The sequence below is a fragment of the Somniosus microcephalus genome, chromosome 13 (genome assembly GCF_052327205.1).
Source record: "Somniosus microcephalus isolate GS21.2 chromosome 13, FLI_Smic_1.0, whole genome shotgun sequence".
In the NCBI taxonomy this organism is placed as follows: Eukaryota; Metazoa; Chordata; class Chondrichthyes; order Squaliformes; family Somniosidae; genus Somniosus; species Somniosus microcephalus.
The window spans coordinates 144,861,976-144,882,618 of record NC_140999.1 but is presented as its reverse complement, the minus strand read 5'-3'; the positions used below and the strand labels follow the sequence as shown (position 1 = coordinate 144,882,618).

General features: G+C 45.2%; 1 protein-coding gene across 1 annotated transcript in view; it reads right to left on the bottom strand.

Annotated features, from left to right (window-relative positions):
* The window catches only part of LOC147108641 (cadherin-like protein 26), a 100,813-nt gene that overhangs the window by 63,733 nt on the left and 16,437 nt on the right, over nt 1-20,643 (bottom strand). The window contains exons 2-4 of the mRNA XM_086004289.1: nt 17,509-17,562; nt 16,533-16,661; nt 967-1,125 (exon numbers count right to left, since the gene is read on the bottom strand). Of these exons, the coding sequence (XP_085860415.1) occupies nt 967-1,125; nt 16,533-16,661; nt 17,509-17,562 (342 nt within the window). The remainder of the gene's footprint in view (nt 1-966; nt 1,126-16,532; nt 16,662-17,508; nt 17,563-20,643) is intronic.

The window sequence follows — 20,643 nt, the reverse complement described above, 5'->3', positions numbered from 1 at the left end:
TGATATGTTCATTTGTACTCATAATATTTCCCATCTGCTCTCTTTACATAAAAAGCAAAACACATTGGTCTTCAGCATGCAGCCACAGAAGAATAGACACTGGGCACCACACTGCCATCACACATACTTAAATTAAGCGGCTGCATAAATACAGATAATTCACAACATGGAGCACTGATGAGAAATGATGAACCTCATGCTGCTCACTATGCACTCCTCCACTGCTACTCCCTCATTTAGCTGTGGCCTTAAGCAGAAGATCACATATTCCTGAGTGAGGGAGCGCTTCCAAAGATAAAAATACTCTTACAAAAGCAAAATACTGCGGATGCTGGAAATCTGAAATAAAAACAGAAAATGCTGGAAATACTCAGCAGGTCAGGCAGCATCTGTGGAGAGAGAAACATAGTTAACGTTTCACAGGTCGATGACCCTTCGTCAGAACTGGAAAAAGCTGGAGATGGAACAGGTTTTTAAGCAAGTGTAGGGGCAGGGAAAGTGGGAAGGGGAGGAAAGGGAAGGTCTGTGATAGGATGGAAGGCAGGAGAAATTAAAAGGCAAAAGGGATGATGGTGCAAGAAGTACTATTAGCTCAGTTTCTCGTAATACACCCAGGGCACAAACGTTTGATCTGAGTTAAGGAAAAACTGAGGAAGATCTCCAATCAAGGAACCAGAAAATAGGGTGGAACACTGGAAGCCAAGTCAAAGTGAAAAAATGGCGTGTTTCCACATCCAGTGTCTGAATAAGGTGAAGAAGAACATCTCCAATCAAGATTAATTTAAAAAAGCATTCAATACTAATAAATATATATTTTAAGTTACATGAAAAGCTTACTGTTCACATGAATATTGTTATTGTATAATCTTAACCCACATCATTCATTTAAATTTTATTATCTATCACAACAATTTTATAATGTGCATTCAGTAAACATGAACAGATGCAAGGAAAGTCAAACTGTACTTCAAGTTTTGCTGTTTTTTCACGATCTACTTTGCGAGTAATCATTACTGATCCTGAGCTTTCGTTGAAATAAAACAAGTTCATCTCTGGTGGTTTGTCAACTCCCTCGCCACTCAGTCTGAAAAAAATGTCCTGATCAATTGACTTGTCATTGTTGAGCTGCCAAAATAAAATAAAAATCCCAAAATATTACAATTAAAATCCATTTCTTTGCTATCACACAATACAAAATGGTCAGCCTCTCTAGTCTCAAAGCTCAATAAATGGAAACTAGTTATAACAGAACAGCTGTCAGATTATTTGATGCCAAATTGTGTACTGTATTATTTCATATAGTTATATGTTTAACATACCATCAGTAAAAAGATCAATAACATGTCGAAGTTAACTATAACATGCACAGTGAAGTGAATGGTCTTGGGTTTGATATTCAGTCTGATTCAAAGGGTAGTGTAAGGGTAGAGAGGTGGACAGGTTTAGGGAGGCAATTCCAGAGCTTAAGGCCTAGGCAACAGAAGGCATGTCCACCAAAGGTTGAGTGATTATAATCAGGGATGCTCAAGAGGGCAGAATTAGAGGAACGCAGATATTTTGGGGGGTTATGGGGCTGGAGGAGATTACAGAGATAGGGAGGGGCGAGGCCATGGAGGGATTTCAAAACAAGAATGAGAATTTTGAAATCGAGGCATTGCTTAACCGGGAGCCAATATAGGTCAGCTAGGTGTCGTCAGCGTACGTGTGGAAACTGACACTGTGTTTTAGGATGATGTCGCCGAGGGGCAACATGTAGATGAGAAATAGGAGGGGGCCAAGGATAGATCCTTGGGGGACACCAAAGTTAATGATGCGGGAGCAGGAAGAGAAGCCATTGTAGGTGATTCTCTGGCTACAATTACATAGTTAAGAATGGAATCAGGCAAGTGCAGTCCCACCCAGCTGGACGGCGGTGGAGAGGCGTTGGAAGAGGATGGAGTGGTCAACCATGTCAAAGGCTGCAGACAAGTCAAGAAGGACGTGGAAGGATAGTTTACCTTTGTCACAGTCACAAAGGATGTAATTTGTGACTTTGATGAGAACCGTTTCGATACTGTGGCAGGGGCGGAAACCTGATTGGAGGGATTCAAACATGGAGTTGTGGGAAAAATGGGCACACATTTGGGAGGCGACATCACGTTCAAGGACTTAGGAGAGGAAAGGGAGGTTGGAGATGGGCTGGAAGTTTGCAAGAGTGGGGGGTCAAGGGTTGGTTTTTTGAGGAGAGAGGTGATGACAGAGATTTGAGAGAGATGTGGCAATACAGTACCTGAGGAGAGAGAACTGTTAACAAAGTCAGCTAACATGGGAGCCAGAAAAGGAAGTTGGGTGGTCAGCAGTTTAGTGGGAATAGGGTCGAGGGAGCAGGAAGTGGGTCTCATGGACAAGGTGAGCATGGAGAGGTCATGAGGGGAGATCAGAGAGAAACTGGAGAAAGATGTGAGTTCAGGGCTAGGGCAGGAGGGGACCTTAGAGGAAGTTTGGCCCGGTGGGCTAGGGGAAGGAAGGGAAATGGCAGAGACAGCTGAACAGATGGTCTCAATCTTAGAGATAAAGACGTCCATGAGCTCCTCACACTTGCTGTCAGTGGTGAGGGTGGAGGAGACAGGGGAGAGGGGTTTAAGAAGATGGTTAGCAGTAGAGAATAGATGCCGGGGGTTATCTTTGCATTCCAGAATGATTCTGGAATAGTGAGAAATTTTGGGAGACGAGAGCAAGACCCAATAATGCTTTATGTGGTCCAGATCTGGCAGTGAATGGCTAAACCAGTTGTCCGCCATATCCGTTCAAGTCTGCATCCCTTGCACTTAAGTAAGCAAAGATGAGGGCTATACTGGGGGAACGGCTGGGGTGATAGAGAGTAATTGTTTTAATAGGGACTAGGGCATCAAAAGTGGCCATGAGGGTGTGGTTGAGCAGATCAGTAGTTGCAGAAATGTTGTGGTGAACGGAGGACCAAAGGCTGGACAGTTGGGGTTTCATAAGTGCAGTTGTAAAGAGAGTTGGGAGAGAATTTTTTCCTGGGGTGGACACAGAAGGAAGTAGGGTTGGAGGGGGGTAAGGGGGGGTGTGGGTAGAAAGCGACACGAAGAATTGGTCAGAGATGGCCTTATCTGCGATACAAGAACAATACAAGAAAGATGAGAGAGTAGAGCCACAGAATGTCGACCACAGGGTGATGAAACGACATGGCAGGATATAAACTGGGAGAAAGATAGACCTCATGGTAAAGAATTGAAGGAATAACACCGGGAAGAGGCAGGGTTGTGGCTCTATCCAGAGGAGCGGATAATACCGTTTTACATATTCTTCTGTAATATTACTAAAGTGATTGTATTTACTTTAATAATTCTATATCAATAAAGTCACACAACGCGTACAGTTGACAAAAACTCCTTAAACATAAACCCAGCTCCAAGATTTTGCTGACTTCCATCTCATTGATAACCATAGAATCCTAGAATGGTTACAGCACAGAAGGCCATTCGGCCCATCAAGCCCATGCTGGCTCTCTGCAAAAGCACTTGAGCTAACATTGAGCTCCCCTAACAGTTCCCCATAGCCCTGCAAATGTTTTTCCTTCAGGTACATATCTAATTCCCTTTTGAAAGCCACGATTGAATCTGCCTCCACCACCCTTTCAGGTAGTGCATTCCAGATCCTAACCATTCGCTGCAAAAAAAGTTTTTCCTCATGTCACAGAAACATAGAAGAGAGGAGCAGGAGTAGGCCATTCGGCCCCTCGAGCCTGTTCCACCATTTCATGAAATCATGGCTGATCATCCAAATTCAGTACCCTGTCCCTGCCTTCTCCCCATATCCCTTGATCCCTTTAGCCTTAAGAAATATATCTAACTCCTTCTTGAATATATTTAATGAATTGGCCTCAACTGCCTTGTGCGGTAGAGAATTCTACAGGGTCACCACTCTCTGGGTGAAGAAATTCCTCATCTCAGTCCTAAATGGCTTACACCTTATCCTTGGACTGTGACCCCTGGTTCTGGACTACCCCGCCATCGGGAACATCCTTCCTGCATCTAGTCTGTCTAGTCCTGTTAGAATTTTATAAGCTTCAATGCGATCCCCTCTCATTCTTCTCAACTCTAGCGAGTATAAGCCTAATCGACCCAATCTCTCCTCATACGTCATTCCTGCCATCCCAGGTATCAGTCTGGTGAATCTTCGCTGCACTCTCTCCATGGCAAGAACATCCTTTCTTCCTTCAGAAAAAGCGACCAAAACTGCACACAATACTCAAGGTGTGCTCTCACCAAAACCCTGTACAACTGCAGCAAGACATCCTTGCTTCTGTACTCGAATCCTCTCGCTATGAAGGCCAACATACCATTTGCCTTTTTAACCGCCTGCTGCACCTGCATGCTTACCTTCAGCGACTGGTGCACAAGGACACCCAGGTCTCGTTGCACTTCCCCTTTTCCCAATCTATTGCCGTTCAGATAATAATTTGCCTTCTTGTTTTTGCCACTGAAGTGGATAACCTCGCATTTATCCACATTGTACTGCATTTGCCATGCATCTGCGCAATCACCCAACCTGTCCAAATCATACTGGAGTTTCTCTGCATCCTCCTCACAGCACACACGACACCCAGCTTTGTGACATCTGTAAACTTGGAGATATTACATCTAGTTCCCTCGTCTAGATCATTTATATATATTGTGAATAGCTGGGGTCCGAGCACCGATCCCTGCGGTACCCCACTAGTCACTGCCTGCCACTCAGAAAAAGATCCATTTATTCCAACTCTTTGCTTCCTGTCTGCCAACCAGTTCTCTATCCAAGACAGTACCTTACCCCCAATCCCATGTGCTTTAACTTTGCACGCTAATCTCTTATGCGGGACCTTATCGAAAGCCTTCTGGAAGTCCAAATACACCACATCCACTGGTTCTCCCTTATCTATTCTACCAGTTACATCCTCAAAAAATTCCAGTAGATTAGTCAAGCATGATTTACCTTTTGCAAATCCATGTTGACTTTGTCCGATCCTGTCACTGTTTTCCAAGTGCTCTGTTATTACATCTTTTATAATGGACTCTAGCATTTTCCCCAGTACCGATGTCAGGCTTATCGGTCCATAATTCTCCATTTTCTCTCTACCACCTTTTTTAAATAGTGGGGTTACATTAGCTATCCTCCAGTCCATGGGAACTGTTCCAGAATCTATAGAATTTTGGAAGATGACCAGCAATGCATCTACTATTTCTAGGGCCACTTCCTTAGGTACCCTAGGATGTAGATTATCAGGCCTTGGGGATTTATCGGCCTTCAATCCCATCAATTTCCCTAACACCATTTCCCTACAAATACGGATTTCATTCCATTCCTCCCTCTCATTAGACCCTATGTTCCCCGACATCTCTGGGAGTTTATTTGTGTCCTCCTTTGTGAAGACAGAACCAAAGTATGTATTTAATTGGTCAGCCATTTCTTTGTTCCCCATTATAAATTCCCCAGATTCTGACTGCAAGGGATCTACACTTGACTTCACCAATCTTTTTCTCTTCACATATCTATAGAAGCTTTTACAGTCAGTTTTTATGTTCCCTGCAAGCTTACTCTCATAATCTATTTTCTCCCTCTTAATTAATCCCTTTGTCCTCCTTTGCTGAATCCTAAACTGCTCCCAATCCTCAGGTTTGCTGCTTTTTCTGGCCAAATTATATGTCCTCTCCTTGGATCTTATGCTATCCCTAATTTCCCTTGTTAGCCACGGTTGAGTCACCCTTTTTGTTTTATTTTTATGCCAAACAGGGATGAACAAATTCTGTAGTTCATCCATGCGATCTTTACATGTTTGCCATTGCCTATCAACCTCAACCCTTTAAGTAAAGTTCCCCAATCCATCCTAGCCAACTCATGCCTCATACCATCATAGTTTCCTTTATTTAAATTCAGGACCCTATTCTCTGAGTCAACTACTTCACTCTCCATTTTAATGAAGAATTCTATCATATGATCGCTCCTCCCCAAGGGGCCTTGCACAACAAGATTGCAAATTAATCCTTTCTCATTACATAATATCCAGTCTAATATGGCCTGATCTCTAGTTGGTTCCTCGACATATTGGTCCAGGAAACCATCCCGTATACATTCTAGGAATTCCTCCTCCACAGTATTGTTACTAATTTGGTTCCACCAGAACTACTAGGTCACTAGACCGCATTACAACCTTGTGTGACCTAGTAAAACTGAAGTCAATGGGGATAAGGGGGAAAAATTCTCCAGTGGCTGGAGTGATTCCTGGCACAAAGGAAATTGGTTGTGGTTGTTGCAGACCAATCATCTCAATCCCAGGATATCACAGCAGGAGTTCCTCAGGGCATCCTAGGCCCAACTATCTGCAGCTGCTTCATCAATGACCTAACTCCATCAGAAGGTCTGAAATAGGGCTGTTCGCTGATGATTACACAGTGTTCAGCTCCATTCACAAGTCCTCAGATACAAGAAACTCTTTGGTATCTGGCACCGACGGTGCCGGTTGATTAAAAATTCCGGATGACAGAAAGGGGTATCGACCGAGGCTATTTTTAACAAACAAAAATTAAAAAATCAAGAAATGTGCAGTATAATTGGGTACTCACTTGCAGAATGTTGTGTTAAAGAGACTACCGGCAGCGCGGGGGAGTCAGACTCCTGTTATTGAGGTGTTCGGACTTCCGACAGCGCCAAGAAACCGAGTAGTGGCAGTTTGGAGAACTACCCCCACTGACTAACTCGGCCACCGCAGGAGACTTGGACTCGGACTCGGCAACATTTCCGGTTATTGAGGTGTTGTTTTCGGTGTATGAATTTTGCCGATTAATAGAGAATTTCAGATATTTAGCTGCCGTTTATATGAGAGTTTCCTGTAATAAAGCAGTCCATGCCTGCATGCAGCAAGATCTGGATAACATCCAGGCTTGGGCTGATGAGTGACAAGTAACATTTGTGCCACTCAAGTGCAAGGCAATGACCATCTCTAACAAAAGAGAGCATAATCAGCTCCCCATAACATCCAATGGAATTCCATCACTGTATTCCCCACCATCGATAGCCTGGGGGTCACCATTGACCGGAAACTGAACTTATTTTTTTTATTCGTTTATGGGATGTGGACGTCTCTGGCAAGGTCAGCATTTATTGCCCATCCCTAATTGCCCTTGAGAAGCTGGTGGTGCAGTCCTTGTGGTGAAGATACTCCCACAGTGCTATTAGGGAGAGAGTTCCAGGATTTTGACCCAGTAACAATGAAGGATCAGCGATATACTTCTAAGTCAGGATGACATGTGACTTGGAGGGGAATTGCAGGTGGTGGTGTTCCCATGTGCCCGCTGTCCTTGTGCTTCTAGGTGGAAGAGGTCGCGGGTTTGGGAGGTGCTGCCAAAGAAGCCTTGGCGAGTTGCTGCAGTGCATCTTGTAGATGGTACACATTGCAGCCATGGTACGCTGATGGTGGAGGGAGTGAATGTTTAAGGTGGTGGATGGGATGCCAGTCAAGCGGGCTGCTTTGTCCTGGATGGTGTCAAGCTTCTTGAGTGTTGTTGGAGCTGCACTCATCCAGGCAAGTGGAGAGTATTCCATCACACTCCTGACTTGTGCCTTGTAGATGGTGGAAAGGCTTTGGGGAGTCAGAAGGTGAGACACTCGCCAGAGAATACCTAGCCTCTGACCTGCTCTTGTTGCCACAGTATTTATGTGGCTTGTCCAGTTAAGTTTCTGGTCAATGGTGACCCCCAGGATGTTGATGGTGGGGGTTTCGGCGATGGTAATGCCATTGAATGTCATGGGGAGGTGGTTAAACTCTCGCTTGTTGGAGATAGTCATTGCCTGGCATTTCTGTGGCGCGAATGTTACATGCCACTTATCAGCCTAAACCTGAACGCTGTCCAGGTCTTGTTGCATGTGGGCATGGATTGTTTCATTATCTGAGGAGTTGTGAATGGCACTGAATACTGTGCAGTCATCAGCAAACATCCCCATTTCTGACCTTAAGTTGGAGGGAAGGTCATTGATAAAGCAGCTGAAGATGGTTGGGCCGAGGCCATTGCCCTGAAGAACTCCTGCAGCGATGTCCTGGGGCTGTGATGATTGACCTTCAATCACCACAACCATCTTCCTTTGTGCTAGTTATGACTCCAGCCAGTGGCGAGTTTGCCCCCCGCTTCTCATTGACTTCAGTTTTACTGGGGCTCTTTGATGCCATGCTCAGTCAAATGCTGTCTTGATGTCCAGGGCAGTCACTCTCACCTCACCTCTGGAATTCAGCTCCTTTGTCCATGTTTGGACCAAGGCTGTAATGAGGTCGGGAGCCGAGTGGTCTTGGCGGAACCCAAACTGGGCATCAGTGAGCAGGTTATTGATGAGTAAGTGCCACTTGATAGCACTGTCGATGACACCTTCCATCACTTTGCTGATGATTGAGAGTAGACTGATGGGGTGGTAATTGGTTGGATTGGATTGTCCTGCTTTTTGTGAACAAGACATACCTGGGCAGTTTTCCACATTGTCAGATAGATGCCAGTGTTGTAGCTGTACTGCCACAGCTTGGCTAGAGGCATGGCTAGTTCTGGAGCACAAGTCTTCAGCACGATAGCCGGGATGCTGTCGGAGCCCATAGTCTTTGCTGTATCCAGTGCGCTCAGCCATTTCTTGATATCACGTGGAGTGAATCGAATTGGCTGAAGACTGGCTTCTGTGATGGTGGGGACCTCAGGAGTAGGCCGCTATGGATCATCCACTTGGCACTTCTGGCTAACAATGGTTGCAAACGCTTCAGCCTTGTCTTTTGCACTCACATGCTGGGCTCCAACGTCATTGAGGATGGGGATATTCATGGAGCCTCCTCCTCCCGTTAGTTGTTTAATGGTCCACCACCATTCGCTACTGGATGTGGCAGGACTGTAGAGCTTTGATCTGATCTGTTGATTGTGGGATCGCTTAGCCCTGTCTATAGCATGCTGCTTCCGCTTTTTAGCATGCGTGTAGTCCTGTGTTGCAGCTTCCCCAGGTTGACGCCACATTTTTAGGTATGCCTGGTGCTGCTCCTGGCATGCTCTTCTACACTCCTTATTGAACCAGGGTTGGTCCCCTGGCTTGGTGGATATGCTGGGCCATAAGGTTCCAGATTGTGGTGGAATACATTTCTGCTGCTGCTGATGGCCCACAGCACCTCATGCATGCCCAGTTTTGAGCTGCTAGATCTGTTCTGAATCTATCCCATTTAGCACGGTGGTAGTGCCACACAACACAATGGAGAGTGTCCTCAGTGTAAAGATGGGACTTCATCTCCGCAATCACTGCTACCAATAATGTCATGGACAGATGCATCTGTGTGATTGGAGAGGACGAGGTCAAGTAGGTTTTTCCCTCGTGTTGGTTCTCTCACCACCTGCCCAGACTGGCAGCTTTGTCCAGCAGTGGTGCTACCGAGCCACTCTTGATGATGGACATTTAAGTCCCCCACCCAGAGTACATTCTCTGCCCTTGCCCCACTCAGTGCTTTTTAAGATGGAGGATTATTGATTCATCAGCTGAGGGAGGGCAGTAGGTGGTAATCAGCACGAGGTTTCCTTGCCCCTGCTTGACTTGAAGCCATAAGACTTCATGGGGTCTGGAGTCAATGTTGAGGACTCCCAGAGCCACTCCTGCCCAACTGTGCTGCCATCCTGGTGGGTCTGTCTGCCGCTGGGAACAGGACATACCGAGGGATGGTGATGGAGGAGTTTGGGACATTGGCTGAAAGGTATGATTCTGTCAGGCTGTTGCTTGACTAGTCTGTGGGATAGCTCTCCCACAAGTCCCCAGATGTTGGTGAGGAGGACTTTGCAGGGTCGACTAGCCTGGGTGTGCTCTTGCCATGTTGGTAGCCGGTGCTAAAGTCGATGCCGGGTGGTCCTTCATTCTTATTATTGTATTTCATAGCAGTTTGTTACAACTGAGTGGTTTCAGAGAGCAGTTAAGTCAACCACGTTGCTGTGGGTCTGGAGTCACATATAGGCTAGACCAGGTAAGGACGGCAGATTACCTTCCTTAAAGGACAGTAGTGAACCAGATGGGTTTTTAACGACAATCCAATAGTTCCATAGGTACCATTACTGGTCTTTTTAATTCCAGATTTTTATTTAATTAATTGAATTTAAATTCCCCAGCTGCTGTGGTGGGATTTGAACTCACATCCACTTGAATCATTAGTCCAGGTCTCTGGATTACTGGCCCAGTGACATCACCACTATGCTACCATTCTCATTCTGGACCAGCCATACAAATATCGTTGCTACTACAGCAGGTCAGAGGCTGAGTATTCTGTGGCAAGTGACCCAGAGCCTCTCTACCATCTACAAGACACAAGTTAGAAATGTGTTGGAATATTCTCCACTTGCCTGGATAGGTACAGCTCCAAACAACACTCAAGGTCAACACTATGCAGGACAATGCCATCTGCTTGATTGGCACTCCAAACCACCTAGAAGGACAAGGGCAGCAGGTGCATGGGAACACCATCACCTCCAAGTCACACAGCATCCTGTCTTGGAAATATATCGCTGTGCCTTCATTGTCATTGGGTGAAAATCCTGGAACTCCCTGCCTGATAGCATTGTGGGAACACCTTCACCACACGGACTGCAGCAGTTCAAGAAGAAGGCCCACCATCACCTTATCAAGGGCAACTAGGGATGTGCAATAAATGCCAGCCTTACCAGCACTGCCCACCTCCTGAGAATGAATAAAAACAAAAATCCTTCTCTCTCTGCTAACTCTAATAGTCCTATGTGAAATGAGTTGTGTAGTCTGAAAAAAGAGTGTTTTGCTGCTGGTGTCAACCCTGGCTCAATTGGTAGCATCCTCGCTTCTGTGTCATGAACGAGTTGTGGGTTCAAGTCCCACTAGAGACTTGAGCACAACAGTGCTGCACTGTTGTATCTTTCAGATGAGATGTTAAACTGAGGCCCTGTCTGCTCTCTCAGGTGGATGTAAAAGGTCCTCTGGCACTATTTCAAAGAAAAGCAGGGGAGTTATCTTGGCGTCCTAGCCAATATTAATCCTTCAATCAACATCACTAAAAAACATTATCTGGTCATTATCACATTGCTGTTTGTGGGAGCTTGCCGTATGCAAATTGGCTGCCGCACTTCCTACATTACAACAGTGAGTACACTTCAAAAAGTACTTCATTGGCTGTAAAGCATTTTGGGACATCCGGTGGTCATTAAGGGAGCTATATAAATGCAAGTCTTTCTTTTTTTCTTTGATGTCTCCATAATTAGGCAAATGCTAGCAATCTTACTCGGAGAAACCATATATTTGATTGATATGAGAAGTAAAAAAAATTCACTCTGGTATAGTAAGGGGTGGGGGGCTTCTACTGAGATTTGGGTTAAAATATATTGGCCCTAAAAGATTAGGCAGAGCGGGACTTCTTGGCACCTATGGACATTGGACATTGACATAGATCCGGTTCCAAAGTGGATGACCTAACACTTCTCCACATTGAGCTCCATCTGCTATAACTTTGCCAAGTCGCTTAAACTGTCTATGTACCTTTGTAATTTCTTGCTCCCATCTACACAACTTACAGTGCTTCCTAACTTAGTGTCATCTGCAAATTTGGATATACAACTCTCCATTCCTTCATCCAAGCAACATGGTGAAAAGCTGAGGCCCCAGTGCAGATCACTGGGACACACCCATCAATCGGAGAATGTTCCCTTTATCCCTACTCTCTGTCTCCTTCCTGTCAACCATGTTACAAGGTTACTCCAATTCTATGTGCTTTCATTTTTGCTAATAATCTCTTGTGGAACCTTTTCAAATTAATTCTGGAAGTCCATATAGACAACATCTATAGACACTTCCCTAACCACTGTGCTAGTGACCTCCTCAAAAAATTCAACGAGATTATTCAGACATGACCTACCCTTTACAATTTCATGCTGATTTTTTTTGATCAGTTTATATTTGTCAAGTGCTCTCTACAAGTGATTTTCCGTTAATAGGGCTTGTTAAGCCCGCCCAGTGAGGTTCCCAGCCAATTGAAAGGAAGCAGCTCTGGTGATGTAATTTAATGATGCATCATCAGCCGGTTTCCTTAAAGGGACCATGGCCACATTTGTCTTGACATTTGTGCTGTCAGTGTTCTACAGTATTGAGGTACTGCAAACACTGACAAGCACTGCACAGAGGAGCATGGCTGCACCCAGGCGCTTCCATGACTCCCTCCATATGCTTATGGCATGCAGGGAGGTCCTCTTTCCCTTCCCATGGGCAGGAGACCTCCCCAGGACACCAACGCAGCCTGATTGCACATTGCACAGGAGGGCACAAGCAGGGATATCGTCAGGAGGACCTGGCTGCAGTGGTGCAAATCTTTCAATGATCTCAGTAGATCACAAAAAGTTACTGCAAAGCCACACTCAACCTCATCCTGCTGTACCACTCATCACATCCCCATCACACTGCCTTCCCTACCCTACTCCTGCACATCCTTACTCACACCAACTTACCTTGCACCTCCACCCATCCCTCTCTATCTACATTATCAGTTCCCCATCTCACTAGCCACCTCTCACATTCATCCTCATCCTAGTGCAATCATACCGACTAACAACACACAAGGGCCTAGAAATTCAGCTGGCAGCGCCAGCGATTAGCGCCTAAAGAGCCTGAGAATTGGGGCGTTACCCAATTTTCAGGCGGGCGCAGTGAATATAGCGCCACCTCCCATATTGAGTATCCTTTTAGCGCCGGCACTAACACTTTGCGTGCGCCCGCGGGCGCAGGCAGATCATGACGTCATTTCAGTGTGCAACGCCTTTTTGGCGCCCCGGACCGGATATTCGGTGGCACCCCGCAGCCTTTCCGCCTGGCGCTATTAGTGACAGTTGGATGGAGCGTTCCCAGGCCCTTCTCGGACTTGGGGGGCGCTATTTAAAGGGGACAGCACTAGTATAAAAGCTGCAGCCATTTGGGCTGGCCATTCTGATCATTGCTGGAGAGAGTTGCTGACCTTCTGTTGGACAGTAATTTTCTCATTGAGCCTTCGGAGGCACTGGCACTGGCAGCTTGAGGGCCCGGCTCCCGAGCTGGTGAAGCAGCATCTGAAAGCAGGGAGGTGGAAGAGTGGCTTTAGCAAAAGGACAGCTTGGCAGCAAGGGATGCCAAATTGCGGCAAGGCTATGACATGGGTCCACAGTGAGAAAGCATGCTGGCGGGGGGAACAAGTGGAAGGAGACAGTTGTAAAAGGTGAGAACCTTACCATCGCTGTTGACAATGGGGTCGGCAGCTGCAGTGGTTACAGGACCACTCAGATGTCCTCCAAGAATCTGGTGGACTCTCTCCTCGAGATCCGTGAGAGTGACCACTTGTGGAGGTCCTCCATCGGTACGAAGCTGGTCTTTGCGAATCCTCGCCAGCTTGGACTGCAGGGGAATGGAGGGGAAGTTATGTTACATGATGCCCTGAGTGATCATCTCATGCCCCCCATGGTGGAAGAGCCCTTACATGATGCCCTGAGTGATCATCTCATGCCCCCCATGGTGCAAGAGCCCTTACATGATGCCTTGAGTCAAATGTGCATGTGTGTGCCCAGAAAGGGCCATGGGTGCTTGCTGGCAGATGGCCAATGGGGCACAGCCCACCCTGTAGCCATAAAGTCAGGTGCAAATGAAGGGATGCAGAAGTTTGCAGAAACAACACTCACCCTCACGACCCGAGTGAGGTCGTTGAATTTCTTTCTGCATTGGACAGGGCTCCTGGTCACCATGCTGCTGGGGTTGACACTTTGGAATACATCCCTCCAGGCTCGTCGGTAGTCCTTATGATTCAGCCTCCTGCCATTGTCTGGGTAGAGAACATCTCGCCGACGCTCCACTGCGGCCACCAATTGCTCCAGAGCCTCATTGGTGAAGCGCTCTGCTTTCTGTCTCACCTTCTCCATCTGGTCCAAGTTTTTAGCGCCAGAGAAGGGCCTGCGCCGATTCTGAGGCCTACAAGGTGCAGAGTGTGGATGCTGAAGCTGACTGACCCACCCCTTTAAGAGCTGGCCGGCGCCTGGAAGTCTCGTGGTCATCGGTAATTGAGAGCACCTGCGCTGCGCCTGTCCGCTCCGATATTGGGTTGCACCGGAAGTTTAGCGCCTTAGGAGTCCCGTGTAATGCCTGAATTCGCGCCTCAATCACCTTTAGGGGCAATGCAACCCAATATCGCGCCAGGTGGCGATAAGTTGCGTCTGGCTATAAACTTTGCGCTGCGCCAATTCTAACGCCCCAAGCGGGGCTATACCCAATTTCTAGGCCAAGGTGTTTTATCCAATGTTCATTTAAAGTTTCTGTTAATATGTTGTCAAACATTGAAACCTTTATTTTCAACACTTTGCATTCTTGGACAGATTTGTGTGCACCTTTTGAAGTGGCTTAGTGAGTTTCAGTGAATGGTGAGACATAACGATTCCCCCCGCAATGGCGATGAGTGTGAAAGGAATGGCTTAGACATTGTAGGGATGCTTTATGGTGCTGGTGTGGGGTGGTGCCAACTTGGCACATCATGTGGCAGCCAGGGTGTACAGCATCAAGTGAAGTACATCTGGTCATGGTGAGGCCATCCCTGGCCTCCCGGGCAGCAATGTGGTCAGGTGCTGATGCCCTGTGTCCTGTGCAGCATCAGTTGATTGCGGAGAATGTTGTTGTTGGTACTGGTAGTGTGCCTGGTGCTGCTGGTTTTCCTGGTGATGTTGGTGTTGGGGCTGATCGCGGTGGGATTCTGAGGACCAAGGTGAGATTTTTTCAAGGGCACCAATGCTAATGGATTAGATGGCAGGTGAGGCTGAGATGACAGAAGCGATCTGTCAAAGGTGAGAGAGGTTGTTCCAAGGAGATGACAGTGGATAAAGAGTTTATTCCAAACACTTCCAACCTGCATAAAGCTGAAATGTGTCTTCCAAATCATAAAGGCTCCAGCTTCTGAGATTGGAAAGTGAACAGCTGTGAAATGGTAGCTTTTATACCACATTTGCAGCTGTCAGCTATTCAGAAGAATGGATACCGATGGAACACTTGACCTACTTACCTGACGTGATCCCCGAGCGCCGTGAAATTCATCAAAAAGCTGGAAAAATGGTAAATACAATGTAAAATGGTGTTTAATTGCCTTTTAACAACCTCTTAATAATCTAAATTGTCTCCCCCACTGCTTGGTGTCGGATCTGTTCAGCGCTGACAGACCCGACCCCTGGGAGACTAGCGTGGAGGCGGGTTGACAACAGACTCCCAACCCGCTGTCAATCATTTCAATTTTGACAGCTGACCCACCTCTGATCCTGCCCTCTCAGTGCTGGTAAAATTCCAGCCTATGTCTCTGATGATAGATTCTAGTAACTTCCCCACAGCTGATGTTAAACTGGCGATCCTGTACCTGGTTTCTCTCTCCCTTCTTAAATAATGGAGTGATATTTGCAATTTTCCTTTTGAAAGGCAAAATTCCTGAACTGGAGAGCACTGGAAAATTATGACTAATGCCTCTTTTAACACGCTGGGGTGGAAACCATCAGGTCCTGGAGAATCTTAAGTTCTATTACTTTTACTTTCTTAACATATTAAATACACTCCCCTTGACTTATTTTTAGGCTCCCTTGTACCACGAGTATTTTGTCCTCTTCCTCCACTGTGAAAATGGACACAAAGTATACATTTAACAAGTCTGCCATTCCCTTATTAACAATTAGAATCTCACCTGCATGTGCCTTTGATGGGTCCCTTTACCACTCTCTCTTAATGTAGTTATGAAAGCTTTTGCTGTTAGGCTTGATAACCATTGCAAGTGTTTTTTTCATATTTCTTTTTTCACCTCTTATTATTACCTTCTTTGAATCCATTTGTTGTTTTATAGCTCTCCCAGTCTGTTGGATTTCCACTTTTCCTTGCATTTACATAAGCCTTATATTTTAGCTTGATACTGTCTCTTACCTCATTTGTTGACCATGGTTGTCTAACAACACAAGTGGTGTCTTTGCATTTTCTAAAATGTGTCCTGGGAGTAGCTAGGGCATACTATTTACAAAAAGCTTTGGGAAGGCAGATAGCTATATGCGGAGCTGTGCAAGGACAGCTGCAGCTAACGTACTATGGTATTGGTACTGCCAGCGGCGGTAACAGTCAGCTATACCTTCAAGTCCTCTTCTTCCACCTCTTTCCAAGCACTTTGCAATGTTGTTCTATGAGGAAGGTACCCTGGAGTGGAAAGCAGGGCCATCTCTTTTTACTACCGCCTCATTCTGCACCATCTCCAGCCATCAACAGGAGGTTGGAATGTTGTACTGCTCCATCTTTGAGCCACAGCTATTGGGCTTGGCCAGCCATTTTTGTTATCCACCATTGTGGTTGAAATATACGTTAAAAATGCTAACAAAATATTAATAATGTAAAGACTACCAACATTTTATCTCTATATGCAGCCATTTATCTTTAAGTGACCACATTCTTTTAAGTTTAAGTTTATCCATCACCTAAAAAGAACTTTGTGAAAAATGGTGACTTACTCTAAAAGCAAATTTAGGATAAGGTCCTTTATCTTCTTCCACAATAGAAATAGTACCTAGAATCCACATTCTCTTCTGGCGGTGTAATATAACTGGCTCCACCTCTTCAGCTTGTTGTGTGCCAAGGTCCTGAAATAAAGCATCTTGCTATTTATCTCTATATTATTCTCAAATCATAATAGCTGTCATGATTTTCAGTGAAACCACTCAGTATGATAGAACAGATCAATGGAATGCAAACCAGCACACCACTCACAATCCTCTTGAATTTGTATTCAGTTCCTAGGTATCTTCATTGGAATAAGTGAAGATCTGCTCCCCTTTCTGATAGATCCCCAACCCCAACTGTGACACTCTTGTGGATAAATTATGATATGTCTCCCCATATATCAGACATCAAGCCCAGTGCACCTAGTGTGGCTCAATGCAGCCATCCAGCAACTGGAGCACTGGGAGCCTGTGCACAACACTCAATGGATGTGCACAAGACTTACTAAAGCTTCTGAAAAAAACTATTTAAAGTAGGGGGCTTTTATGTAATGCTGCAGAAGAGGTCTGTGGGATGGGAAAAAAATTGACATCCAAGTGGTCCTGTCTTGTACATAGAGAGGAATCAATTGTTAATTTGTAGATCATGATCAGAAACTTTCTACATTACAACAGTGCCACACTTTAAATGTACTTCATTTGGGACTTCCTGAGGTTGTGAAATGCGTTATATAAATGCAAGTCTTTCTTTCATTGCTAAAAAGAGAAATATATCGAAGAGGAGGTGAATTCTAAAGTGGTTGAGAATGAGATGAGTGGTGAGTGATGTTATGCTGGATAAAATGAAGTTATTAAGGCTATAGGAGCGCAAATGGCCAGGACCTGACAAGATATATAATAGGATCCTAATTTCCTAGGGAGGAAAATAATTATATGATAGCCAGTGCTTACAGATGAGACAGGAATCAAATTTTATATACATACATACCCAGGCAGTCTGATAGTTCTCCTCATTATGGATTGTACAGTTGACCACAGTAACCTTGGAGGGTGAAAATAGTCCTTGATATTCACAGAATCACAGAAATCACAGAAACCCCACAATGCAGATAGAGGCCATTTCGGCCCATCGAGCCTGCACCGACACATATCCCACCCGATCCCCGTAACCCCTACACCAACACATATCCCACCCTATCCCCGTAACCCCACGTATTTAATCCCCCTAACACTAAGGGTCAATTTATCATAGCCAATCAATCTAACCCGCACATCTTTGGACTGTGAGAAGTGAAAACAAAAGGAAAACAACAAGAAAGATATATATTTATAGGTACATTCACAAATGCCACGGGAGAATTAGGCTCTTTGACTTTCCAATATAAATCTAGCCAGTTCTAATGGATATTCTGCATTGCGTTTCCACTTCATCGATAGTTTTTTTCTTTCTCAGTTAAGCATAAGAGTCAGCCAAGTATGACCAAAACACCTTTTATTTACTGAAGTAAATCAAGTTGAGCATACTCCAATGATCGAACAGAGTCCCAAAAATCTAGCAGATAAGAACATAAGAAATAGGAGCAGGAGTAGGCCCTTCGACCCCTCGAGCCTGCTCCACCATTCAATAAGATCTTGGCTGACCTTCTACATTAACTCCACTTTCCTGCACTATCCCCAAATCCCTTGATTCCTTTAATATCCAAAAAATCTATCGATCTCTGTCTTAAATACACTCAACAACTGAGCCTCCACAGCCCTCTGGGGTAGAGAATTCCAAAGATTCACCCCCTCTGAGTGAAGACATTTCTCCTCATCGCAGTCCTAAATGGCCGACCCCTTATTCTGAGGCTGTGACCTCTGGTTCAAGACTTCCCAGCAAGGGGAAACATCCTCCCTACATCTATCCTGTCAAGCCCTGTAAGAATTTTGTATGTTTCAATGAGATCACCTCTCATTCTTCTAAATTCTAGAGCATATAGGCCTAATCTACTTAATCTCTCCTCATAGGACAACTCCGCCCGCCCCCCCTCCTGCCATCCCAGGGACCAGTCTGGTGAACCTCCATTGCACTCCCTCTATGGCAAGTATATCGTTCCTTAGGTAAGGAGAGCAAAACTGTACACAATACTCCAGGTGTGGTCCCACCAGGGCCCTATATAATTGCAGTAAGATGTTTTTACTCTTATACTCAAATCCTCTTGTAATAAAGGCCAACATACCATTTGCTTTCCTAAATGCTTGCTGTACCTGTACATTTACTTTCAGTGATTCGTGTACAAGGACACCCAGGTCCCTCTGAACAGCAACATTTCCCAATCTCTCACCATTTAAAAAATACGATGCTTTTCTATTTTTTGTACCAAAGTGGATAACTTCACATTTCTCCACATTATATTCCATTTGCCATGTTCTTGCCCACTCACTTACCCTGTCTATATCCCCATGAAGCCTCTTTGCAGTCTCCTCACAACTTACATTCCCACCTAGCTTTGTATCATCAGCAAACTTGGATATATTAATGGCCCAGAAATTCGGGTCAGGGGCTTCCCGCGGGTGCAAGCCCCCGACCTGCACTTACCTTGCACGCCGGCCGTTGCGCTGTGGGCCCGCGTGGAATTGCGATCCTGGGCCTGCTCCAGCTGCCGGCGCGCAGTGCTTGCGTATCCCAGGGGTGCAGTTAGTTCGATGCGTCCCCTGGGATCACGTGGTCCACGGGGAGCCAATCGGAGCAGGGAATGCTCCATTCATAAGTCTGACAGGAAGACTTGTCAAAATTTAGAAATACTACGGCCCCATAACATCACTAAATCTTCAAATAATTTTTTTTTTAAATCACTTTTTTAAAATAAACTAAAAGTTACATGAAATAACTATTTTAAACAATAATTTAAATATTTGAAAAAAATAATTTTATTTTCTAACGGGGCTAAAAATAAACTTACCTTTCTTTAAAGTATTTAAAAATAATAAACCTGTGGAAAAAATGTTATAATTTTAATTAATTCACCACTTACCTTGTAAACAGCAGGCCTTACGCCTGCTTTTTACATGTCTAACTTCTGCAGACTTACCCTCCCAGGAAAACCAGGAAAAAAAAATGAAGTTCGATGCGCACACGCAGCCTCTCCTGCGCACGCGTTCGACCTCTGAACCCCTTCGTTCAGGGGAACGGAAGTGCCGGTTTCCCACGCATGCGCAGTGCATGCAAGAAACCGGCACTTCCATTGGGCCTACGGGTGAGTACCCCATGCATACTCACCCGTGGAGACCTGAATTTCTGGGCCATTATTTGTTCCCCTCATCCAAATCATTGATATAGATTGTGAATAGCTGAGGCCCAAGCACTGATCCTTGCAGTACCCCACTACAGGAAACTTTCTGATATCCGGCACTGATGGGACCGAGCTGGTGCCGTACCATCAAAAGTGCCGGACATACCAGCATAATGTTGAAACATACGGAACTGAAAAGCTCCATGTGAATCAACAAACCCTGTTGCTTAGCAACAGCTTCAAAACAGTCGGCTGCATCTGCAAGCGCCTCTAGCTGAAGCTGTTGCTATAGCTACAGACCTTGCAGTGCCTGACTGGGAAAAAAAAGCAACGAGAACTCTAAAAACTTATAGAAAACGGCTCCTGATTTTTGCTGTTAGATTGAGTATTTCGGACATATAACCTCCAGATAAATCAAAGTTTCCTGTAGTTACAGCCTGCCAACCCGAAAATTACCCATTTATTCCTACTCTGTTTTCTGTCCATTAACCAACCCTCAATCCATGCTAGTATATTACCCCCAATCCCATGAGCCCTAATTTTGTTTAATAACCTCTTGTGTGGAACCTTATCAAATGCCTTCTAAAAATCCAAATACACCACATCCACTGGTTCCCCCTTATCTATTCTGCTAGTTACAACCTCAAAAAACTCTAACAGATTTGTCAAACATGATTTCCCTTTCATAAATCCACACTGACTCTGACCAATCCTATTATTATTTTTTAAGTGCCCTGTTACCACATCCTTAATAATAGATTCTAGCATTTTCCCTACTACAGGCTAACTAGTCTGTAGTTCCCTGTTTTCTCTCTCCTTCCTTTCTTAAATAGTGGGGTTACATCTCCCCA